Source organism: Siphateles boraxobius, unplaced genomic scaffold (assembly GCF_051911475.1).
Source record: "Siphateles boraxobius isolate OS27281-9 unplaced genomic scaffold, OSU_SipBor_1 26, whole genome shotgun sequence".
NCBI classification, from domain to species: Eukaryota; Metazoa; Chordata; class Actinopteri; order Cypriniformes; family Leuciscidae; genus Siphateles; species Siphateles boraxobius.
This window is the reverse complement of record NW_027508876.1, coordinates 18,943,889-18,970,406: the sequence shown is the minus strand read 5'-3', so window position 1 is coordinate 18,970,406 and position 26,518 is coordinate 18,943,889. Positions and strand designations below refer to the sequence as shown.

Genomic DNA, 26,518 nt, shown 5'->3' with positions numbered 1-26,518 from the left:
TATTAGAAAAAAAGCTATTGTAACTTGATTGTTGTAAAGTGATTTTAAGCTACTTTGGGATAGGCTTGTGTCTCATTAATAAGAACTATAACTATAGGAATATCAGCTACCGTAAGAAGAGGCTATATATAGTCGTAATTTTAAAAACTAATAATTATAATAAGCCTAACATTTGTAATAATTATTTATAATTTTAGTTTTAAGAAATAACTAGCCTATAAAAACTGTTTGCTATAGTTTTCAATGATGAAATGCCCGTTCAGGTAAATAGTGTGGGAGGTCTTTTAGTGCAGTTACCACCGACCGCGTCTGTTCTCTTGTGATGTGTGCCCGAATGGCCGGTTATTAATGAACCCAGTGGCTCTGAGAGACCCATGCGGGGGCCCTCACGTTTCACGGTAAGGCTTTCCCGCACAACACTGCACAGCTGCGCCTGCGGGACTGTCGCTTCAATAGACGGGGGTCAATGCGAGCCCTGCTGGTACGAGCGCATACCAAATCAGAGAGAAGTTGAACAGAGAGGCAACGGGGGAGGGGGAGGGGCTTCTTATCATGCGCACGTAACTTTGTGAACGTTTAGGTTTCGCACGCAAGATAACGCAAAGTTCTCGTTACGAACGTTCCACTCAGGCTTTAAAGCGTATTTCTTTAGGCGAGACAAGCGTGAACTGCGCTGAGATTTGGGAAGGAATCTTTATTGTTCTGATCCCTCCTCCTTCTCGGGAAGTGGGAGGATCCGAAAAGTTCCTCGCAAAAGGGAGAATTGTTCCAGGACTCAGTCATCCAAAAACGTCCTTTCAATGCAAGAAGTTGGGGAGCCGAAGAAAATGTCGGTGCTGCTGCAGTAGTAAATTACTAAAGCAGTAGCGTTAGCGGTTTGCGGAGAAGAATTGCAGTTTCCTTGGATTAAACAGCGAGAAACGCTGGGAAAAGTCGACCAACGAAAAACTAGTGGATTCAACTGCAAACTACTGCACGTTTTTAGTAAGTCTCTCTCTCCTCCCCCCAAAACATCTCTTGTTTTTAGGAACCCCACCATGCTATTCTAATAGATTTCTCGAGTTGTCTTCACTTTGCATAAAATGTCCTACATTTTGTACTTTTGCGAACACTCTATAGAAATTATCGCGTGTTGTTAATCTCAAGAAGATGCATTTTACATATTTTTTTTTTGTAAAAGCATGCGGGTGTTAGCAAAAGAGCTATTTTGTTTCGACGTACTGTTATCATATTGCTGTAATATATTCGAGCTTACTTTTGCTATTTATTAATACGGTTTAGTAATCGTATTTGTGACGGCATTTCAGTAAAAAGTTGGTTAAATGGGTTTTGGATGCGGGTGTAATGTTCATTGTTCCCCGATGCTAATCATAGGCAAAATTCTGTATTTTTCTGTATTTATGAGATCATATTGTATGATTATATCGATGTATTATTGCTGTAATTGTCAGTATTATGATGTGTAAGAGCATCTCTAAGTTACATGAAAACTTTTGGCATAGTTTTACAGGCCTTATTCAGCTGTATAGTAGTTGACATTACGGTGCTCAATTTTACACTAAAAAAATAAATCAAAGTTTAGTATTCTATATATTTTGTTATTCTTTTAATATTTAGACGTCTGGATATCTTATTTTCAGAATAAATGTTTTTTATGGAAAAACAATCAAATGGTGATGATTGTGTCAAATATATCAAAGTTGTTTGCATACAATTATAAATCAGTATTGTAGCAGTTACAATTTACACATTTTCTTCTTAATCTTATCAATTTTTCAGACATAGCTAACTGTTAGTACAAAAATAAATTTGCCACCATTTAGATTGCAAAACAACTTAATAGGCACATAATAAATAAATGGTAATGCATAAATAATAATTAACAAAATATTCCTAATGCATATTGTGTTTTATTCTAGTAGTCTAATTATTTGGTTATTATGAAAATTATCAATATAGGCCATAACAAACTATAATGTTGGTCTATAAAATGTAATTTGCTCATTGTATGCTTTAATGTGGGAATGAAACCAAACCTAATTGAGATGAACCACTAGAGGTTTGATTTCTCATTTAGTTGTGCACACCTCTTCTGCGTCGTGGAATACTTCATACAGTCCGTCATGGTTGTCATAGAGTCATAACAAGACTATACTGTTACAATGCTGGTAATGAAGTTTATCAGCGCCTCAAAATGTTTGAGCCCAGGTGCTGCATTGTTCTGGAAAAAAGAATGAAAGCTGGCCAACTGAGAGGAATGCTGGCTGACCTTGCGTTTGTTTCAATCTAGTTGATAGATTCTTGTGAGCCAGATCGCTCTGCTCGGAATCGGATCCCAAGTATTCAGTCTGAGGCAAAACTGTGGTAGCTGGTTTTTGCTCAAGATGATTGGTGGTCGGGCGGATCAAAGTTGTTCCATAATTGATTCCAGTCTGATTATCTTTTTGGCTTTCATAGTGCCTCTGACCTTATTTGGTTATAATGCTGGGAAGGCCTATTAGCTATGCACAGATGGATGCACAGATTTCAGATGACATGCCCTCACTGCTCCGCATTCTTTCAGTGTAACAGGTATCCCATAACTGAGCCAGAGAGGCCCGTCTGGGGATTTGGAAAGCTTGATAAAGGCATATAAGATGGGAGGGATGAGGCTGATTGGGTATCAGCGTGGTAGAGATGTCAGGGATGTGACATATGTCTTGTTTTCATAGAAAAATAGACAACGAGGCTGTAGACATCAGCATAATGAACTGATTTCTGGTGTGTATGACCAAATGAGAGCTGATTAGTCTTGTTGGACGTGAAAGTTTATTGTTGCCTCAGAGGTTTTTGGACTGACTTATTGTTTGCTTAAAGGGTGTAACTTTTCTGTTAATTTGCAGAAGAAGGCTACGTAATAAAAAACTCCTTCAGGTCGGCTTTCATGTCTGTTTCAGCGGGTATATTCATGCAGTCATAACAGCCCGAAGGCGACAATCTGTGGGTTTGTGTGTGTGCGGGTAAAAGATGCTCTCCAATCAGGATTATCTTCTCATAGTGGAATGCACAGGGTGTCAGTTTGCTATTTCCAAATGCTCTTTGAATTATCCAAAGCTCAAAAGTATGGCAGCTGTCAAGAGGCAATTTTTAGCCCGCAGTGAAGAATAATTGCCTCTAAAAGTATAAAGTCTCTTTTGAGACTGCACCTGGCTGAGGTAATGTAGTTTCACAGCTTTCTCCATTTCATTAGGCCCATGATAACTCCTGGACATCTTGGTGGCTTGTTGGCTTTCTCACTTAATCATGTTTGGTTGATGTTTTCTTGGAAAACCCGAGCATGTCGTGTTTAATTTTACTCTAAAACCTTTGAAATCTCGCTAATGTGTTACCTTGTCGTTTCACCAGTCATTGTGATAACTGTATCTGTCAAGCGCTTGTTTGACCAGAGTTGTCTCTGACATCAAGGAAATGCACAAACATAGTGGCACGTTGCTGTTTGTGTCAGTGTGTCTGTTGCAAGGCGGTGAGATCATTGATAAACTCCAGACCCTGGTAAGTAAGCAGCGACTGTTTGCAGACAAACAGCTCAGTGTGTGTAAAGCTGATATTTGTACAAAGATTAAGGATCGTTTGACAAGTACGGAGTAATGGAGACACTCTCACTAGACCGTTCACACTCTCTCGATAACTCGCCTTCTGAGAGCTATAGCTCACTGTCAGTCACACACATGCTCCGAAACACACACACACACAGACTCTATTAGTTGTCTTCATTACATGTCGAGTATAGATTATACGCAACTTTCATGTTCTGAATAATTCTTATAAATTAGTCAAAATCACTTTTGATGCAAAATGCTAATCTGAAAATTTACTTTCAAATTACCAAAGCAAAGTTGTCTCTGTAAAACATAGGGAGGCCTTAATACTAGATCTGTATACTTGTGCATTATGATTTTGCCCTGCAATATAGCCTACATTAATTCAAAGTGGTCGGTAATATCTTTCATATGCTGACCAAGGCTGCGTTTATTTGACCTAAAACAGAGTAAAATAACTGTTTAGTCTTTGAATATATTTTAAAATGTCATTTATTATTGTGGTGGCAAAACTGAATTGCTGAATAAAAGTATTAATTTCTAAACGTTTTACTAACCCCAGACTTTTGAAAAGTTATGTATCTGATGCCGGTGACATGTCCATCAGCACAGCAGTTTTGTTTTGCAACAAGAGTTTTTTAAAAAAGCATTTGTTTCTTCGTCTTCATGATTTTTGGACACCATTTTCAAAAGCCAGAGGCTACTGTATTGTTTTGCAGTTTAGGGTTTGTTTATTATGTGGTTGGTGTTTCTTTTGATGTGTCTGCAAACTGTGTGGTCATGGATGTTGCAGGTGTTTACAGTTGACAAGGGCTTCCTCTGCCAAAGCCAGACCTATGGCTCTGAAAGACCTAGTCTTTTGACCCTTAATAAGACATTTTAAACACTTTTCACCTTTAAATGTCCTATTTTGTTTGCTGTTTTGCTTGTATCAGTGCTGTTTACAGCCATTCACTCAAGCAACAGTGCATTATTGCACAAGTACTTTATAAACAATATTCTTACATTTGATTTTTATTACTTTTTTTATCTGCCTGTTTTTCCCGATCTTTGGCTCTGAACTCTTCCTGGCGAGCACGCAGGCAGTCTAAGCTCACCGAGTTCCTGTTGAATAATGTGGAGAAATTACTTTAGATTTATAATTGGTTCCATTCACTATGATGGAAAAGCTGCCAGAGCAACAGGGGCCCCTCCGTTCTTCTCTCTCTCTTTCTCTCTCTCTCTCTCTCTCTCTCTCTCTCTCTCTCTCTCTCTCTCTCTCTCTCTCTCTCTCTCTCTCTCTCTCTCTCTCACTCTCTCTCACTCTGCTGCTCTATGCTCCTCTCTGCTCTCTTCTCCTTCAGACCGCTTATCTGCACGGCTATAAGCTTTGTCTGACTTTACAAGAAAATATGTTCTGTATTAATAGCTGTTCTGTATTTTGTGAAGAACTTTATATAGCGTTTGTGGAGCCAGAACATTTGTCCTCCCCTGTGAAGTTTTTGGCCATGTTGTAGTTTGGTCTGTATTTAAGCTATTGGTTATGAAAGTGATTATTTATTTAAATTAGAGCAACACACAAACACTATCTTTGTGGGGACTCTACATAGACTTAATGGTTTTTATACTGTACAAAATGTATATTCCATCCTCTTACACTTCACTAACGCTACCCCTAAACCTTCCCATCATAGAAAACGTTCTGCATTTTTTACATTTTCAAAAAAACGTATTCGGTATGATTTATAAGCTTGTTTCCTCATGGGGACATCAAATTAGATCCCCACGGTGACACAAGTCCCCATGAGTCAGTGTGCATTTAGGTTAAAGTCCCCAATGGGATAGAAAAACATGAACCGACACCTTATTACATAATTGTGCATTTATTCCAGGTCCATCAATGAGTTTTCTTTTTTCTGTTATTGAAAGCTATTTTGTTAAAACCAACTGTTCTCTTGAGCCAACCGCTCTTTTTTTCAATTTGTATTAAGATGCGTGTGAAGTGATCTAAGTTCATTGAACCTGTTTACTGATTGCCTGACTTGACAATATTTTCTAATAAGCATCTCCAAGGCAGTTTTGTAAATGGGTTTTTTTGTGAACTGAACCTCTTATAATACCTGCCTTGGTGGGGCGCAGCATGAAAACAGAGTCAGTCTAATCCTAACTGACAGTTCCCATCGTCTGGCCAAACGGAGGTATGCAGTCATGTGACCATCCTACTCACATCCTAGTGCCTGAACTCAATAATTAGCGTGTGCTAGTTAATGCTGCCTTGTTATATGAATTATGCAAATATCAGGGTGCTTAATTGATTAGAGCCCCTGGACTTGGCTCGATCTTTTGCTCGTTAATCCCTTGAGTGGGTCTCATTATTGTATTTTTGGGCAGGGGTGGATGTTACTCATTAATACACTGAAGGGTACGGTGATGGCGGGGGTATTGGCCTTGTTAGTGGCTTTTGATGTTTAATTTTCCGGCATGGGAACGACTGATGTCTGTCCGGTGTATTGTGGGAGTCTAGGCAGTACTGGAAAAGATTCTACTTTGCTTACACCTGTTAATCTGTTCTGAGAGCCATGAGAATGTTCCAGAAGATTAGTGATGGTGAAGAGCCCTGAAGGTAAAGTCATGGCTTTGGCAGCAGGTGAACTGTGCCCAGAGTTAAGGATATTCATGATGAATCTGCTGGCGGCATACAGCGAATCAGCACTAAATATTGCAATGATTTCAATGCACATTTTATTTGGCTATTAAGTTCCTAAAGACCATGCTGTTGGATTAGTTTTACAGTCCTTCTTTGTCTTTTAATTGTGTCCCTGATTTAAACTTAAGGTCATTTTGATAAAAATTTGATTCAATTCTGTGAATCAGTTCAAATGATTTAGTGAATCAATTCAGAACTCTTATTAAATTATTCGTTTGCATAATCAATAATAGAATTTTTACTGAAAATTCTGCACTACATTTTAATTTCTTACAATGATTTAGTGTCATCAAAAATATGTAGGTAAATAGTACTGTTTGTGGTGTTTAACTCAAAGAAATGAAAATCTTACTTCTGTTCATTTACTGAAAACCAATGTGGAACATGTCTTTTTAAGATTTGTTTCAATGTTTAAATTTACTTGCACTACCGTTCAAAAGTTTTTGTTTTTTTAAAGAAATCAACACTTTTATTCAGCAAAGGTTATGCAACAAACTTTTATGATCGAAAGTGACAGTTAAGACATTTATAATGTTTTATAGTTTAATAAATGCTGTTCTTTATTTCACAATATTACCGTTTTATTGTATTTTTTGTTCAAGTTAATGCAGCCTTGATGAGCAGAAAAAACGTTCAAAACTAAATAAATTGTACCGACCCCAAACTTTTGAACTCTTGTACATCAGTGGAAGTTTGGTCAAAATGGTGGTTCCTCTGATTGAAAAAATATCTATTTTCTGCCAATGCAGAGCATAAATCTTAGAATATAAAAGGGTGTAAAATAGTGAAAGATTAATTTTTAGCAAGTGTGTTGTTAATCTGTTGGGAAGCCATAATTTCAGTGTGCTCTCCTTCTGAACTGTACTTTCTCCATTTTGGCTACTTCAGCCAAATGGCCAGCAAACTTCAACTATCCACCATCTCAATTTCCCTCCTCTTCGGTCAATCACCAGTTGACATCTACTCTCTAATTTGGATCCCTAAAGCTTAGATCCCACCTCTACACCCACCCCCATATCCACTAACCACTGTTGACTATCCACCCCCCTCCAGCCCAAAACTACAGCCCTTACTTGTCCATTGAGCAGCCCCCATCAGCTCTTCCTCTGGCCCTTCTGAGAAACGTCTCTCCTTTCACAGGGGGCCGTGGGGTTATTGTCCGTGCGCCGGCTCACTGCTTTACAATGACTCTCCACTCTATTAAGGTGCGTTCTGCCTGTTACCGTCGCCCAGAGCAACGGGCCTCCCGCATGGTAGATATGTGCTGTGGCATTGTGGGCCATGGGCCCGCGCGGGCAGTTGAACCCAGCACTCCTCACACTTGACACCGCATGTGTTTATCTAAAGGGGGGGTATTGTGATGTTTGGAGAATCGAGGATGGGTCGGGGGGGGGGGGACGACGACTGAAGGACATAAATAGGGTGAAGGGAGCGGGGTGATAAATATTCAGAAGGAGCTAAACCCCACCTCCTCGTTACTCTTCTCCTCTCCTTCCTCTGTGTGGAAAGCAGATGGAATGTGAACGGTATGAGGGAGCCCCACAGCCGGCAGAGAGCAGTTTTATCCAATTAGTAGGGTTGTCAAAATGAATTTCACACAGGCTGGAGGACAATAGTGACCAGAGTGGCCCTAGAAGAAAGGACTCCATTTAGTGACAAAGAGGCATTATGAAGTCACTTCAGTATTATGCTTTTTGTCTCTCTTTCTTTCTCCTATAAACAGTCTAAATGCACATGCCTTTGTACAACCCTAATCCAGATGCTCAGATCAATGCGATCTTGGTTCTCTAAAAGGGTCACGTACTTATACCGCATCACATTTTTCACTTACTGTATCATTTGATTCCCCCTGCCCCTGTGCCCTTTGGTGAAGAATTAAAAAAATAAATGGCAGTGCTATAAATTATTTTCCCTTACAGTTGCAACTTGATATGAATGTGAAGTGTTTGTCTCAAAGACGATGACATGAGGTGGATTGCACATGTGTGTCTGAATAAAGCAAGTGTGTTCAATGGGATAACTTCTGACGCCTGAGACAGGTGGCTTGACGGCCAAGGAGAGACTATTGCTGCTTTTCCAAACTTATAGGGCAGCTGTCCCGTTCCTGTTGACAGCACAGCTTTGTTGGCTGCAAAGAGCCTGATAGTCTGAGTAGTTGTAGTGTTTTTTTGATGCAAACATCTAGTCTAATTTCCACAATTCAGTAGAGCTCATCAATAAGGATGGCCCAGAGTTTCAAGTTGGATAACAGAGTTGTCTTGCCTAATTGAGTCAGTTCTGTGATGTGTATGTGTGTGTGTATGTTTGTCAATGTATATATGTCTAGGTACTCTTTAAGTGAGAATTGTGCAACGTCTCAACAAAAAAAAAAAAACGTAAAAAAAAAGGAATCTCTTCCGGTGTGTTTTAAGATTCTATGTCAGGTCTTAAGGTTTAAATGAATACCACTCAGGATCATATGATCATTAACCGCAAAATTACTTTCTCAACGTGATGGCGGTCTGTACATTTAAAGCAGTGCACTTTGTTAAGGGATTCTCTTGCTCACTTTCAGTTGGAATGAACCTATGAATAGCTTTCCCATTGTGCCTTCAAGGGCGCAAAAATGGCGTTCTGCTACTCCTGAATCAATCTTTCCTTACAAGCTCACAGAACTCATGCTGAAATGCACATATCCGCTTGAACCCACATACAGCAGGTCGAACTGTTGAGACGGGTGCCCGGATAAGAAGAGGGGGAAATCTGAGCCCCCTCACTCAGGTGTAACCGATACAGGCGGGTTCAAAAGAAAAAGACCTGCACACAAAGAACAATGGGGTGGGGGAGATACCATTTGTATTTTCTGGAAATATTGAGTAGTGTGGTTTGTTCTCTACAAAGACGCAAACCGAGAAAGAAAGACCGAGTGGAGAGGGAGAAAAAGAGTAATGGTTAGTGTATTAACAGTTAAAGCAGGAAAGGGAGCATTTCTCTCCCTCGGCTCTCATTGCCAAGTTTCCCGAATTCTTTCCTGTCAGGTTAAACTAACAACTTCCCGTCAGGAGGAGGAGGGTGGTCCATTGCTCCCAGACTGCAAATCTCTCCCTCTCTCTCTCACATACACAAACACACACACAACTCTACTCCCATCAATTGTAAGTAATGATTAATGAAAGCTTAGAGAAAGATTGAGAGCTCAAACATGGGAGGGTACCACACGACGCAACTCTAGAAAAAAAAAGAAAAAACTCTACAAAAATAAATGAAGTCTACGTCTTGGGATTCAGAGTTGTTTTCCTGGAGCTGGTAGATACATAGCCGTTAGCTATTAGCCAAACTCTGCTGACCGAATAGAATGTGTGCCATTTACAGACTTTGGGGTTGGCCCTAAATAAATGTTTTTCCGTTTCCAACACCAGAAATAAACAAGTATTGCTGTCTGAATAACGCTGCAGAGAGATGTTATTTAGTCTGACTGATCTGGAAATGTTGGACTAATAATTTTAATTACCGTATGTGTTAAAACGCTGATGGATTTTGCTGTCCCAAACAACATTAGCCTGTTTGTTTTTCATCTCTGATGTGGAAAGGGCATGACGCTGATTCCAGGCACACCGGGGAACCTCACTGTGTAGCTAAAATCATCTGACAAGCAGGCCAACAACTAGTTTCTACAACATTAAGTGAGCACTTAGTCAAGTTCTCTATGTTAAGTTTAAGCTCTGTCACGATTCGTCAGCTTTAGTCAGGTCAGTGATTGGCTCATATCACTGCTGTTTTTGTTACATCTAAAATGAATGATTTACTACCATGTCTGATACTATCAAACTAAGATTAGTAATACTACAACTTGTGACATTGCTATTAATACTACAACTAAGTCTATTACTACTCCTGTAGGTGCAGATGATTGTTTTGACCACTGACATTGACTGTGAGGGATGGAAGTACAGTCAGTTGCTAAACATTTAGCCAATGAAATCATTTGAAATAGCCAATTGAAGCATTGCCTTGTTGTCCACATATTTATTATCCATAGTCAAGTTCTGTTGTGTACCTGCTTGGTATCAATCATTTAGCCAATGAAATCTTTCAACAAACTTCCAGTGAAACTTTTGTTAGCTAAATAAATATATATAACAAAATGTATGTATATTTTATATATATAAAATATATATTAATGCCGTTTATTCCCGTGATGGCAAAGCTGATTTTTCAGCATCATTAATCCAGTCTTCAGTGTCACATGATCCTTCAGAATTCATTATAACTGTGATGATTTGCTGTTCAAGAAATGGCAACAGATTTCTTTTTATTATCAATGTTGAAAACAGTTGTGCTACTTAATATTTTTGTGGAAACCATATAATATATATACATACATACATGCATACATACATACATACATGCATACATACATACATACATACATACATACATATATATATTATAATTTTTTAAAGAATAACATTTATTTGAAATATACATTTTTGTAGCATTTTAAATGTTTACTGTCAATTTGAACATTTTAATGTGTTCTTGTTGAATAAAAATACAAATTTCCTTAAAAAACTTGCTGACCCCCAACATTTGAATTGGTGTGTGTCTTCATGTAGAGTGCTCCAAATGAGCTCCCCTTAAAAGTGCTCACTTTTATTGCATTGGCCATTTGAAGTAATACATAGCATTCTTGACTTAAATGGATTTTGCTCTGAATTTAATCTTTTGTTATTTTGTTAACTATATGAATGTGTATGTGTTGTTGGCTCACTACTATATTCTCCTTATGCGCAATATAATGTCACACCAACAAAATTTTCAGCTGATAACCTCTTTCTCGTTCTCTCTCACAGGGGTAGTGCATGGAAGATGTCTGGGATATTGGACTGGATACCATGGGAAAGAAAGCGGAAGTTTCGAGTGCTGTGTGCCTTGGGTGCTCTGCTGTGCTGCCTGCAGGATAGTGCTGCTGTTAGAGGTGGGTTTCTGACACCTTGGTTCTGCTCCACTAAAACTTCATAAAGCTTCATTTGAGCCGGAACAAGCTGGACTCAGATCCAGCACCTATTATAGTCCTTTTTTTTATAACTGATATATTTGTTCTGTAGGTATTGATGTTTGCCTACAGATCAACCACTAGCTCTGCACCCCTATACCTCTAACTCACTACTTCAGACTTTAGTGAACACACCTTGTAGTTCTACGTGTACTGTGCTAGACTAATTGGGACTTTAAAGCATTTACATATTGTTGCCTACTGTTGTTTTGATTGTTTCTATTTTCTCTTCATTTGTAAGTTGCTTTGGATAAAAGCATCTATATTTAAACATTTAGCAATGTAAAATGTAAATATTTATTCACCATACTTGTGTTCCACTTTCTCTTCTAGATGATGTCCCAGTCTTCACAGAGGAGCCTTTTTCTGTGGTACAGAAACTGGGGGGCAGCGTGACCCTGCGGTGCACCGCCCTGCCTAACCATGCCAACATCAGCTGGCGTCTAAACGGTCGAGAGCTGCCAGCTGGGGGCAACGAGGAACTGGGAGTGCTGGTGTGGCCCGGTTCTCTCTACATCCCTTCGCTTACAAACCTCACCATAGGCAGATACCAGTGTGTGGCCACCACCAGCGTCGGGTCCTGCGCTAGTGTGCCAGCCAATGTTACTGCAGCTAGTGAGTACACACACTTTTGCAAGCGCCAGTCACTTGGTATGAACTTTGAAATTTTTTGTGTTCCAGGCCAAGTGTGTGTGTGTGTGTGTGTGCGTGTGTGTGTGCAAGTCAGTGTTGGAGCACGGGAAGGGGTGTGTAATGCGACCCACCATAATGCGTGTGTGTACGGGTGAAACCACGGGCCCCATTAGCGAAAGGGCCTCCTCCCTGCTCTCCACTGCTTACTGTATGTCTTCTTACACAGAGACAAAACAGAAAAAGAAAGACAAAAAAAGAAACATTGAGCAAATTTTTGTTAGTATAATGAGGTGAATGTGAGTTTGTGCATGCATACTACCGTTCAAAATACTTTTCAGCAAGGGTGCAGTAAATTGAATGAATGATGATCATGTTCTCCAGCATGATTTAAGAACGACCCAAAGAACGTCTTGAACCTAAATGGAAGTGAGCACATCTTACTGGCTGTACAAAGAAATTCACTTATTTTCAGTTTGTGAATATGTGCCACACACGAGATTCTAAAGAACTGTGTGCGGATGCATGCTTGTTTGTGTGATAGTATGAGGAGCGCAGGTTTGGCAGACTAGTCGAGGCAAGATATTCTGTCAAGATGAGACGCGACATGAGATTCTTGACACCATTTTCACCTCACAAAGCAGGCATGCTTTACATCATTCACCCCCCTGACTTTGCTCTCTCAAACTATCTGCGTTTCTACTCATGGCATTTAATGGTGCATTGGATTTCAGTCCTCTCACTGCTCATTTGTTTTTTCTAACTTTCAGCCTTGTTTTACTTTGACTCTCATACATGTGTGAGATGTAATTGATAAGGTCTATGAATTGGGAGTCGAGAGCTAGGGGCTTTACAGATGCAAGCTCTTAGCAGGGGCCCCTCGTCTCTTATGATCCCACGTTGGCCCCTCACTCTAATTTAATAAAGACCTCCTCCCTTAGTCTGCCAGGGGTTGGACGGTTCTTCTGGGAGGGCGCTGCGTGTGATCGTGAGCCTGAAGTTGTCTCATGTCTCCATATTTCAAAGGTCTGCCCATTTGTTTTTGCTCTTTGAAAGAGCTTGGCTCTCCCTGGTATCCGTCTCTGTAGGAATCCTGTCTGGAGCGTCTCCCACCGGGGAGGCCGTTGCCTGCCTGAGCATTATTTCAAACTCTCCTCTTGAATTCCTCCAAAGACAAGCGAGCCTCCCGTGTCCTTCGAGCCAAGAAACATTCCTTCGGCACTTACTCTCTCTCCCTTTTTTCCCCTCTTTCTCTCGCTCACACAAAAAGCACACCTCTTCACATATGTTTTTAATACATGGAGTAACAAATTCTCAATAAACTCTTGGCCGAACCTGTTTTTTTTAATCATCTTTTAGGGCAACGCGTAGTCTGGCCAGTGATATTCCACACAATAGTTACTGTATCATCGCAGTATGAGTTTTAATTGTCATATAAACATGAGCGCTCATACCCACAGGCTCTGCGGCCCCAGACATAAAAATGATGAATGCTAAGTAACCGTGCAGCATGTATGAAAGCATTGCTTATGAAAGCATTGGAGTTGGAAACTCGTCTGATCTATTTTATAAATACTATTAATTCTGCACAGCTCCCAGCATTCCATTCTCTCCATGCCTCCAGGAGACATATAATGTACCGCACGTATGCAAAAAAATCACATATTCACCCTTTACCTCCCTTTCTTATAAATACAAACATAGAAAGATATAAACGTGTGTTTCACGGTTTTTACTTATAGTCTGCCACTGTTTTTTCGATTTATATCATTCGTTCACCATAAAACAACATAAAAGTATTCCATTTGACTCATGTGCTATATTCCAAGTCTTCTGATGTTCTATAACATATATAATTTTTTTTGTAACATTGTAAATTTCTTTAGTCACTTTTGATCATTTTAAAGCATCCTTGCTGAATAAAGGTATTAAAAAACTTACTGACCCTAAGTGTAAATGGCTTATTTAGATTTATTTCATTAAACTTAAGAAGATGTTAATTAAATGTTTTCTCCCACTTTTTTCCTCTCCTTTTCCCCTCACACACCTGAAGGAATGTTTTGAGGAGGAGGTGGTAAATGGAGGAGTCAGTCAGAGGAGGGGTTAAAGCTGTGCTCTGAGGAATTTAGGAGAGGTTTGGGGCGGTGCGGGATGCTGGCAGGGGTGGGCTGTAAAAAGACCCTGATTGATTTAACAAATGGATCCTGTAATTCTCATCTCCCAAAAAAGTTATTTCAAAAACCATTTCACTTCAAAAAACCAGGCAATTATGACTTTGAGATTACAGATGCAGCTGGTGTTAGAGAGTTTATCAGATGTTGATTATTTAAGTGGTCTTCTCATCCATCATTGTATGTCTTTGCTTCCAGGAATACTTGACAAAGAGCTTTTTTAATCTTTACCTCACGGATCTTTTGGCTCTGTTGTACATAACTTGGAGACATTTCAGACGCCAAGGAATATAACTAAACTCTGGAGAACAATGAAACAATTTGATTTGTGAGAAGAGTAATGAACAGTCGGGGAGATATTTGATTAAGTTCAGGGTTTTTCAGGACAGCGCTGAGCAATTTTCCCTGTCTGCCTTTGGAAAATATTCCCTTCACAGAATGATAAACAGACTCGCTTAGGCAGAGTTATTCTGTTTTATTGCAGTCCAGACTGCTTTTCCTCTCTTGAAACTCAAGAGATGGGTGACCTTTAGCCTTTGACCTCATTTTAGCCTGGGCTGACTTGAGCTTAAGGAAGCTAGACTTTCTGTCTCTGTTTTTCAGAGCTATTGGGTGTCTGCCCATTCGATATCCCAGTAAAAGTCCTAAGCATATGCACTCTAAAGCTTCTCAGTTTCCTGAATGGAACACAAAGAGGCTTTCAGCTTTGAAACGCTCAAAACCCGCATTTGGACGTTTGAGATTTCCATTGCTTTTCCTATTTTATTAAATATGCTATATGTTTGAGAAACTTTGTATGATAACTCTTGTTTGTTTCTGTGCAGAACTGCGAGATTTTGAGCCAGATGACCAGCAGGAAATTGAGGTGGATGAAGGGAACACAGCTGTGATCGAGTGTCATCTGCCTGAGAGTCAACCTAAAGCTCAGGTTCGCTACAGTGTCAAACAGGAGTGGCTGGAGACATCTAAAGGTGCGTTTTACAAACATATTCTATGCCAGTGGTTCTCAACCAAGGGTCCTGTGACCCACTAGTGGGCCCACTTTTAAGGGGGGTAAAAGATGGCTTAATATTTTATGTAATGGCCATTAATGTCTTTGTGCAGTCAGTTTACTCGTTAATTTTAACCACTGATCTTGCTGAGCAAATAAGTTTTAAAATTGTGCATGTTTCTAACTTGCTACCTAGGTACTATTGAGCTAAGTAGTACTCCGGTAGCTAGTGGCTTTGCATAGACATTTTAACTCTGTAGTATACTATGTAGTAAGTATGCTTCTCTCTCTCCTGATTGATGGCTAAAATTTAAGCACACTGTTATCGTCATTAATTATTACATCATTGGATCTGTTACGGGCCACACTTGAAGTCAAATATGATTTGCTTCAAATATTTATTCCTTTTTTTTTAAATGCACACAAGCTGATTCTGGTATTTGAGTGTTTGGCAGCTCTTGTCTTGTTGAGAGACATCAAGCCTTTGCTTGTTGTCTGGTCTTGTCCACTCAACAAAGCGCTGCCTGTTAGCATGATTGTCTTTCTTGCAATTACTCTAGCTGTTCAAATATTCAGTTTAATGATGGTGAAGATCACAGCTTAGGTTTAAGGAAATGACCTTAAGGAATGTTCTAGATTCTTAAATTAGATTCTGTTGAAAAATACTAGTCTGGCCTAAAGATGCTTAATCATTGGTTCTTTGATTGTGTCCTAGGGAATTACCTGATCATGCCATCAGGAAACCTTCAAATAGCTAATGCTACACAGGACGATGAGGGTCCCTATATATGTGCTGCTTACAACCCTGTCACCCAGGAAGTTAAAACCTCTACCTCTACCGATCGTCTCCGAATTCGACGTAAGTAGTGTTGTAAAAAAGAATCGGTACTGAAATTTCGAAAATGTGACGATCCCAGCATTTCTGTAGTACCGAGTCCCGGCTATATTCGATACCCACTAATAGCTGCTTTCAGTCGCTTCCGTGTTTATCTTAGCACGGGGCATAGTAACTTTTTTACTAAGATCACTGTAGCCAATATATACCACGATGTATTAAACTAGTGTCTGTGAATATTAAACCGCAAAAAAAATTGGTATTATTGGTATTGGTACCAACTAGAATTTTGGTATCGTGACATCCCTTGACGCAAGTGATCATAAAATTGACAGAATGTGTTCATTTTATGCCTTGTCACACGTATTATCTTGTCTAGGTTCAACATCTGAGGCCGCACGTATCATCTATCCACCTGCATCTCGGTCCATTATGGTGAACAAAGGCCAGCGACTTGTGCTTGAGTGTGTGGCCAGCGGTATTCCCACTCCACAGGTCACATGGGCTAAGGACGGTCTGGACTTGCGAAATCTCAACAACACCCGCTTCTTACTGAGCAACTTGTTGATTGATGCAGCAAGCGAGAGCGACTCCGGCACTTACATGTGTAACGCTGATAACGGCATTGACTCTGTGATGTCTGCTAGGGTGCTGTACGACGTGCAGGTGTTTGGTGAGTAGGATTTCAAGAGAGAAGAGTTTTGTATGGCCCATCATACTTTTTTTCAGGAGTATTTGATGAATAGAAAGTTTCAAAAGTGCACCATTTTATTTTTAAGTCTTTTTAAAAAAAATTCTATCCATTTAAAATATTGTATAGTTGCTCTAATAACTGTATATTGTTAAAATTCATGGTTCTTTAAAAAAACATTTGTGTGTGTGTGTGTGTGTGTGTGTGTGTGTGTGTGTGTGTGTGTGTGTGTGTGTGTGTGAGTGAAGGATTGAGTTTCTGAGACATTGATGAGGTTGTTTTTGTGGGCTCGTCTCACGGCAGCTGTGATTAATTAAGCCGCTCTGGCTGTTGCTCTAATGAGCTCGAGCTGATTCACTAGCATCCAACCATCAAGTTTTTGGAGAGGGTGAGAGAACCCAGTCTATCCCAGACTCCTCTGCAGCAGCATGCCATGACAAACAGCACTCATGTTTTGTGCTGTTAAACCATCCAAATGCTTGTTGGTTTATGCTTTTCAAACTTTTGAATGTTTTGACACATCTTTCTGAAATTCCCTTCTTTGGTCTTTCAGAACCTCCTCAGGTGCGTGTCGAGCTGCAGCAGCAAGACGTTGCATGGGGCGACACGGTGCGTTTCAGCTGTCAGGTGAGTGGCAAGCCCACTCCCACTGTGGTGTGGCTCCACAACGCTCAGCCCCTGAGCCCGTCACCACGCCATCGGATGACCTCACAGGTGCTGCGCGTTCTCCAAGTCGGGCCGCAGGACGATGGCATGTACCAGTGCATGGCGGAGAATGGTGTGGGCAGCTCACAGGCAGCCACAAGACTTCTAACTGTCCCAACAGGTATAAAACGCTTTATTAAAAATGATAAAACGTAGTATATTATTATATACTTAAAAATGATATTGCTAATCATAATATTTGATTCTCAGGGAAAGAAAGAACTGCTAAATGCTTAAATGTAAATGTCTTTTTATTATCAATAATAATAGTTGTAGTTAATATTTATTATGCTATAATGAATAAATAAAAGTGAATTATAGAATAGAACAATCCTCAATAGAATGACATTAAATAACATAATATAAATAATAAAAGGGAATAACAATAATGATAATAATAATACTTATTCCGTTTTATTTACTTTATTTGTATTTAAATTTATTAATTTATAACCCATTTTTGTTTTATATATATATATATATATATATATATATATCATGTATTTGTTTGTGTTTTCCATTTTTAATTAATGAATGAATTAAATTTTATTTATTTCAGTGCCCTCACGGTCAGGTAAGCTGCCCATGATTCGACCGATGAGCCCAGATAAAGTGCTGCGGGAGCAGCCACCTTTGAAGCCTGTGGCCACCAGTGCAGTGCTGCCTTTCGACTGCTCTGAGGTCAGAGTCTCTCCCGCCGAAGCTCCAGTCATCCTGAGTCAGCCACGCACAGGAAAGGCCGACTACTATGAACTTACCTGGAAACCCCGTCATGACGGAGGAGCACCTGTGCTGGAGTATGTCGTCAAGTACAGAAAGGTACAACACTGCCCAGTTCATGTGTACAATGTGATCTGGCTCGTTACACTCTACAATAAGTTTGTCATGTGATTCTACTCCTCTGATTCATTGTGTGTATTTTTTGTGTCTGGCAGGCTGGAGAATCTCCCGGAGAGTGGACCACTAACACCATTTCAGGCTTTCAGCACAAACTGACTCTTACTAAACTGCTGCCTGCCAGCCTCTATGAAGTGGAGATGTCCGCTAAGAACTGCGCTGGACTTGGGCAGCCCGCGATGATGACTTTTAGAACAGGCAAATGTATAGCCATACAGCTACTTTAAGATTACCTTTCTGCATCAACATAAAAATCAAAACATCAAAATTTGTGTTTCTATTGTTAAATAAACTCAAGGTCAAGACCCCAAAAAACTCAAGGTCAAGACCCAAATGTTTAGAGGAGGGTTCTTCATCTTTTTGAAGTGGTTTATTTTTCTATAATGACCCATTTTATCCCACATAATACTTGTCTACTTAAGTTATAACAAAATGAATTAGCAAGAAATATGGGTTTGAAATTCATTTGACCAACTATTTCCATGATTGACCAATTTAGAATTTAGTATTCCAGAGATATTAGTATGAAAAGGAGCAATTATATATTTATTTATAAGAAAAATACATAAAATGTAAATAACTTAATCAGATTGAACAAAGAGACATATTTCAACTTTTTATTGCTTAAAAATGCTATTAAATGTAACAGTAAAATAATCGCTATTAAAATTTACAAATAAATATGAATATTCAAAACTGTTTGTTAAATTTGTTTAAAGTAGTGCTTTAGTAAAATTAGTAATCATATTTCACTGCAGAATGCCACGATTGTCCAATCAGGATAGATAATCAAGAGATAGTGATATGTAAAAAAGCAAATGTAACTTTAAAATTAATAAATCACTTTTAAAAATGACAAGTAAATATGCATATATAAAACTGTTTATTTATTTTTTATGAAAAGGTAGTGAGTTACACAATTTACAAAGGAAGTCAGTTATATTAATCATTTACAATTTAGTGGTCATTATACTAAAATACTTCGCCTCAGAATAATCGACCAATCAGAATCAATTATTCAGAGAGTTGTGTAACAAATTACACTTTTTTTTTTTAAATATCTGTGTTGTAGTATGAAAAAAAAGAGTGAAATGGTGAATTAAAGTGTCTCTTTAATTTTGGTCTGCAGGGCGAAGAGGACCCGTGGGGCCTCCAAAAACACCAGATGCGACACCTCTTCTCACACGTGAGTATACGTTTGCCCCAATGATTATAATATGAGTTTGCTGAAGTTCTTTAAGGCCGCAGTACTGAGGAACTGTAACATTAAATACAGCTAAAAATGTGCCATTAATTGTTCTGATTAATAATATTATGATTAGTAATTTTGCTAACATCACTTTTATTTTATTAGAAAAAACTTTTTTTTGTTTTTTCAGCTCCAGAAGCTCCAGACAGACCCACTGTTTCCATGGCCACCGAGACCTCAGCTTATGTGACGTGGATCCCTCGCGGGAACCGTGGATTCCCCATCCAGTCATTCCGTGTGGAGTACAAGAAATTGAAGAAAGGCAGTGGAGAGTGGGAGGTGGCTGTAAACAATATCCCTCCCTCTCGCCTCTCAGTCGAGATAACAGGCCTGGAGAAAGGTTAGATTTAGATCATCTTCACATAAGTTCTATCATGCTGATAGTATGGTATGACAAAAATATGGCGAATCAGGAGTGTAAAACTAATATATTGCTTTAAAATTGTCAAATAAATCTGCATATTTGAAATTGTTTATGTAATTTGTTTTAAAAGATAGTTTAATAACAAAAAAGTTGATAAATCAATTTATTTAATTTTAAATTAAAACTTTTCGTTTAACTTTTAATGTTAGTTAAATGTAACAAAATCAATTTTTTTAAAGGGATAGTTCAACCAAAAAATATATTTTTGATGAAATCTAAGAGCTTTCTGTCCCTCCGTTGGCAATTACACAACTATAACTTTGGCGCTTCCAAATGTTCATAAAGAGATCATAAAAATAATCAATATGAATTGAGCTGTTTAATCCAAATTTTCTGAAGAGACACGATCACTTTATATCATGAACAGCTTGAATTTAGGCTTTTATTCACATATAAACATTCATCAACTCACACATCAGTTGTGGTAAACGGAATCTCAGGCATGAGGTTTGTTCTTGCCCGCAAACAGGTTTAGTTGAGCTTGTTCGCTGATCAATGTTTAAATGTGAATAAAAGCCTAAATTCAATCTGTTCATCATATCAAGCGATCGAGTCTCTTCAGAAAATGTGGACTAAAAACTGCTCAATTCATATGGATAAGTTTTACAATCTCTTTATGAATTTTTGAAGCATTAAAGTGTTAGTTGCGTAATCAAATTTCCCAGATTTTTCTCTTCATTTATATTCCAAAGATGAACGACAGTCTTACGGGTTTGAAACGATACGAGGGTAATTAATGACAGAGTTTTCATTTTTGGGTGAACTGTCACTTTAACAAATTTTTTAAACAAAACTTTAGTTGCACATAAAAAAAAAACATTGGCAAGTAGCTTTTCCTAATTAGTTTGCCACACTAGCCCAAACTCATGTTTCCCATGATCTTAAAAACCTGTTGAGATTCACTTTCAGTTGACTTATTTCTTGTTCTTTCCATTGCATCGCAGGAACATCATACAAGTTCAGAGTTTTGGCCGTTAACGTGTTGGGAGAGAGTCCAGCAAGCGCTCCCTCTAAAGCCTACACAGTGGTGGGCAGTGGTCCCCCAAACCGACGTCCCATCGACGGACCCTACATAACCTATAATGAAGCCATCAATGAGACCACAATCATCCTGAAATGGACGGTATGCACTTCCTCACTAAACATTTTCACATTGTCAAATTCAAGAAATACAACCCGTTTGTTGTCACAAGATTATCAGACCTTGAAATAAATCTTTATTTTCTCTCTGCAGTACACACCAGTCAATAACACCCCCATTTATGGCTTCTACATCTTCTACCGACCCACCGATAGCGACAATGACAGTGACTACAAAAAGGATATAGTGGAAGGTTAGTAATGTCCTTCCTTTATTTTTTAATTTCTCAACTATATATGAAAGGAATATAAAATGTAATGGTCTGGCGCTCTTTTTAGGTGACCGCTACTGGCACTCCATTACTGACCTACAGCCTGAGACTGCTTATGACATTAAGATGCAGTGTTTCAACGAAGGGGGTGAGAGCGAGTTCGGAAATGTCGTCATTTTAGAAACTAAAGGTTCGTTTCCTTTTCCTCACACGCACATTCCAAACCGTACCTCAGCCATTTTCTAGAACAAAGATCTCTTCTGACAACACAGATCTTAAGTGTGAACATCTGTGTGTCCTTACAGCTCGCCTTCACCAGAGGACCACACCTCCAGAGACCTCATCATCCAGACCCGACCATCCAGGAAACCCTGTTCCTCGGCCTGGTGATCTGCCTTACCTCATTGTGGGTGTGGTACTCGGAGCATTCGTTCTCATCATCGTAGCCTTCATCCCAATCTGTCTGTGGAGAGTCTGGGCCAAACAAAGTGAGTACTGTTTTAGAAACATTAAAACAGTCAAAGATATTCGTTAGTGATTCAAAGATATGTTAAGATAAGGAACCCTGGATGAATTTTGTATTTCTCATTGTTTCAGAACAAACTTTAGACATGCGTTTTCCAGCGTTGGCAGCTACAGTTTCTCCATGCCAGTACACCATGGTACCCCTGCAAGGATTGGCTCTAGGTCGGCCTTGTCCTGTAGACCCCCACCTGACATCTGCCCACACTCTCTACGCTCCTAAGGGAGAATACACTCCCAATGGGAAATACACAACACAGCACCTTCCTGAACACCGGGTAAGTTTTCACTTTGACCTTTAATGTTTTGTGATGTTCAGCACAGTAATAAATGTCTTGGCCTGCTGTATTAGACCAGCAAAGGAATGTATAGTATTGCGTTGATGTTCAATCTCTTGTCTCTTTTGTAGGAGGATGCTGACAATGAGTTGGAGTGTGATGCATTGTTACCTCAGAAACTTCCCTATCAGCAACCACATATCCACAATTACTGTAACGGGTAAGAATTGTACTATTGCTTCTTTTTATTATAGAACTCACTCCTTTAAAGTGCCCATATTGTGCTCTTTTAAAGGTAATGATCTAATTTTTCGGGGTCTGCTTTAATACGTTTCACAGAAGCCTACTTAAATGTCCTAATTGAACTAAGGCCTAATCCTGGCTCAATCTAAGCCCTGTCTGTGAAACTAGGAAATGGTTAAAAGAAAATTTGTCTCATACTGTACATTGCTGCAGAACCTTTTTCAACCCTCTGCCTGAATTTCTCTGTTTTAGATCGTATCTCTTTAAAACCCATCTTTCCGAAAAGCCCAGTTTGCTCTGATTGGTCAACTGGGCTAGTCTGTTGTGATTGGTCAACCACTTACCATAATCGAGTTTCAACGCCTGAGACTTCATGAGTAGCTGTAAACCATATTATATCTATGGTAACCGTGGCGTCCGTATTGTTGTATCAGAGTCCGATAATGAGACAAAGCGACAATGCGAAATCAGACAACTTGTTCTTTGAGGGCGGGCCAAAGCAGCAAGTTGGCGGGCAGTATGCAAATGTGTGACAGCAAATTCGGCAAGACTACAAATGAGGCAGCAAGTGTTTTCTGTTGGAGAGATGAACTCCTTTTGGTGTGCTTTGTAACTTTACAGATCATTTACATACATAAACAGCTATATTACACACTAAAGGAAAGGTACAATAAAAAAGCTAAATACGTGCTTTTGATCTGACAAATTCCTAATAGATAAAATCAAGTCGTGTCCTATATTTTTATTCATCATTGAATATTGATCGTTTGTCACGTTATGAAGTCAAAATGGGTTGTGAATGCTGTTTCATGGTAATTTTGTTAAGGAAACACAGAAATTAAATTTGAACTTAAACTTTTTTTTCTTAATTTTAGGGTGTCCCGTTGTCCTGAAGAGAGATGCTATGTGTCTGATGGTTCCCCCTTGCAGATCCTCGGCTTATCGGGACCTACACATCCATCTCAGAGTCCTGACTCCATGCAGGCCGATCACTCCCTCACTGAAGCAGTATATTTGGAAGGGGAGGTCACTGCTGGTGCGTTTGGTTATTTTGTATTACAACAAAGGCAATGTCAAAAATAACTGCGATTTAAAAATGAGACTAAATGAATTAAGGTGCATGAATTAATACTATCTGGCCCGGTGCACCCTGCAGCTACAACCGTTCGCCTCTCTTCTTTTTAGATTGTTATAGAAAAATTGACATTAATTATTGAATTAAACGCGTATAATTGATAATTATGCAGGGGGTGAAAATTGTCAAACATAATCAGATTTAGCATTCGAAATGCACCTAATATTTTTTATTAGAGAGTAGATGAGTAATCTGAATGCATTTCTCCCCACAGACTTGCCCCTGTTAACAACAGTTGATGTGGGCACAATCCAGTTGTTCCTATGTGCTGAGCAACAGGAAATGGGAGCAACACAGAACATGAAGCAGCTTGAGGAACAAGGGACCAGGGATGATTCAAAAGATGGATGAAACTAGGGGAAAAAAGTGAAGGGGGGGGGGAAGAAAATATTTATTTTTGTATAACAGATGCTATATTTATATATTTATGTGTTTGTACATAGTATTTTTTTAAAGAATGTATATATTGGCTGTTTATATCAGATGTTATACATATTTTTGGTTTGTTTGTCTGTTACCACCAGGATGTTTTTATAAGTATGCTGTATAATTGATCCTCATATGAGATAGGAACAACCTGACACCTCAACATCATACATACAGTATCAGTAATAAGCTCCAGGTTTTCCACTGGCAAGCATCTATTGATGTTTGAAGTACAGCTGGTGGGAAATGTAATGCTTTTAGGGCATTATGATAATGATCCATTCATTAAGAATGTTGTAACTTGCAGTGCTTTGGGACAATTGACTTTAAAATTATTTGTACGCCTATGTACACTATATTGCCAGAAGTATTGGGACACCCCTCCAAATCATTGAATTCAGGTGTTCTAGTTACTTCCATGGCCACAGTTGTATAAAATCAAACACCTAGGCATGCAGACTGCTTCTACAAAAATTTGTGAAAGAATGGGTCTCTCTCAGGAGCTCAGTGAATTCAAGCGTGGTACCGTTGCCACTGGTGCAATAAGTCCATTTGTGAAATTTCCTTTCACAAGTAGTCCACGGTCAACTGTTAGTGGTATTATAACAAAGTGGAAGCAATTAGGAACAATAGCAACTCCGCCACAAAACTCATGCTGAGCTCATGACTTTCTGCAGTCAATAGCTACAGACCTCCAAACTTTGTGTGGCCTTCAGATTAAGATCAAGAACAGTGCGTAGAAAGCTCATGGAATGGATTTCCGAGCAGCTGCATCAAAGCATTACATCAAGTGCAATGCAAAGCGTCGGATGCAGTGGTGTAAAGCATGCCGCCACTGGACAGAGAGCAGTGGAGACGTGTTCTCTGGAGTGACGAATCACGCTTCTCTGACTGGCAATCCGATGGACGGGTTTGGCGGTTACCAGAAGAACGGTACTTGCCTGACTGTATTGTGCAAAGTGTAAAGTTTGTGGGGGGGGGGGGGGGGGGGGGGGGTTCAGGGTTTGACTTTGCCCCTTAGTTCCAGTGAAAGGAACTCTTAATGCTTCAGCATACCAAGACATTTTGGACAATTTCATGATTTTAACTTTGTGGGAACTGTTTGGGGATTGGCCCTTTCTTTTTCCAACATGACTGCGCATCAGTGCACAAAGCAAGGTCCATAAAGACATGAATGAGTGAGTTTGGTGTGGAGGAACTTGACTGGCCTGCACAGAGTCCTGACCTCAACCCAATGGAACACCTTTGGGATGAATTAGAGCGGAGACTGGCCTTCTTGTCACAAATGTACTTCCAGAAGAATGGTCAAAAATTCCCATAAACAATCCTAAACCTTGAGGAAAGCCTTCCCAGAAGAGTTGAAGCTGTTATAGCTGCAAAGGCTGGGCCAACTCCATATTAAACCCTACGAATTTAGAATAGGATGTCATTAAAGTTCATGTGCATGTAAAGGCAGACATCCCAAAACTTTTGGCAATATAGTGTATGTGTACATGTACTCCTTATATGCATACATATTTTATGCACAATATGTTGTATCCACAAACATTTAATAGCTTTATGGCATGTAGATGCTACTGTGAGGTTTTAACACTCAAATATACACAACAAATAAACAGTTTTAGAATTTTTTGATTGTAACTTGTTCCAGATGCGTCCTAGTTGTAAGTAAGGGTTTTTGAATGGAGTTACAGTGTGTTACAGCTTTGTACATATGTTACTAAGATTTATCTATTTTCATCATTAACAAAAATGTTAACAAATATATGCAAAGTATATGCTTTCTGTGTGTAGTAATATTGACTATGAAAAGGAGACCATATTGTAGGTATTTATTTTTTTTCAGTAGCTTGGATGCGAGACATTCTTAAAATAAACACGCCTACCTGGAATATGCTGATTTTTTATATTCTAAACTGGTTTAATGTAGTCAGCTTGTATAGTTGTACTTTTACTTTTGGAGACCTGCAGTTCTCCTGCATCAGTATTAGCTTCTTCCCACTGTTATAAACATGAAGGAAACGACCAATCTCTAACATATTCTAGAAATGTAGCTGCATGGTTACATGGATTGAGCACTATTGCCTGTAAATAAAGTTAAAGAAATCATATTTCCTGTTGTCGTTTTTATCTTTTATGTTTGTGCGTCTGATGGCATATATGAAGGCATACTGTTTGAGCATGGATGGTGTAGAATAGATGCATGTTTTTCTATGGTTATAATTCTAATGTAATGTTTTGCCAATATGCATATTTTAGAGTCAGGGGCAACTAACATTAATCATAACATATGTAGATCAACATATACATAACCCGCACACAAATATTTATCCGTGTCTATTGTCTATCTCGGGCACCAACACGGTCTGAATCATTTTTTAAAAATTGCTTGAGATAAAGTGTAAATTCTTTCCTAGATATCAAAGGCAAGTCCAAAAGCTAGAAAGGAAATGTGAAGTATTCACCCCAAACCTTTTGGACACATTAAACCACAATTAAAAATGTCTGAATTGCATGATATATAACATTTAGGTAATCAGCTGATCTCAAGGTCATACTCCCTTCAAATTAACAGGAGTAGGAGAACAATAACCACTGGTGTATTTAATTGTATTAACTGAATGCATAAAGTGAGTGTCCAGTGCCTTTTTGGAGCCAAAGAATGTAGTT

The 26,518-nt window shown here is 39.0% G+C and overlaps 1 protein-coding gene across 2 annotated transcripts; it reads left to right on the top strand.

Annotated features, from left to right (window-relative positions):
* Nucleotides 1-558: 558 nt before the first annotated feature.
* On the top strand, nucleotides 559-25,959 carry boc (BOC cell adhesion associated, oncogene regulated). Of its 2 annotated transcripts, none has more exons than XM_077244638.1 (19): nucleotides 559-984; nucleotides 11,097-11,221; nucleotides 11,633-11,914; nucleotides 14,925-15,071; nucleotides 15,807-15,950; nucleotides 16,306-16,599; nucleotides 17,171-17,443; nucleotides 17,882-18,141; nucleotides 18,258-18,417; nucleotides 19,349-19,405; nucleotides 19,599-19,808; nucleotides 20,837-21,015; nucleotides 21,127-21,226; nucleotides 21,312-21,434; nucleotides 21,550-21,732; nucleotides 21,842-22,044; nucleotides 22,176-22,264; nucleotides 23,163-23,323; nucleotides 23,637-25,959. In XM_077244638.1, the coding sequence occupies exons 2-19, from the start codon at nucleotides 11,113-11,115 to the stop codon at nucleotides 23,771-23,773; spliced, it is 3,111 nt and encodes a 1,036-aa protein (XP_077100753.1). In that variant the 5' UTR covers nucleotides 559-984; nucleotides 11,097-11,112; the 3' UTR covers nucleotides 23,774-25,959. The 2 variants fall into 2 exon arrangements, with proteins under 2 accessions (XP_077100753.1, XP_077100752.1); XM_077244637.1 differs by having other exon boundaries at nucleotides 733-984; nucleotides 18,258-18,423.
* The last annotated feature ends 559 nt before the right edge of the window (nucleotides 25,960-26,518 follow it).

Bases quoted from the DNA above. Each gene is read 5' to 3' on its own strand.
- boc (XM_077244637.1), top strand. From the start codon at position 11,113: ATGTCTGGGATATTGGACTGGATACCATGGGAAAGAAAGCGGAAGTTT. The intron at 19,406-19,598 runs GTGAGTATACGT...TTGTTTTTTCAG, and splicing joins TGCGACACCTCTTCTCACAC to CTCCAGAAGCTCCAGACAGA. The intron at 22,265-23,162 runs GTAAGAATTGTA...TCTTAATTTTAG, and splicing joins ATCCACAATTACTGTAACGG to GGTGTCCCGTTGTCCTGAAG.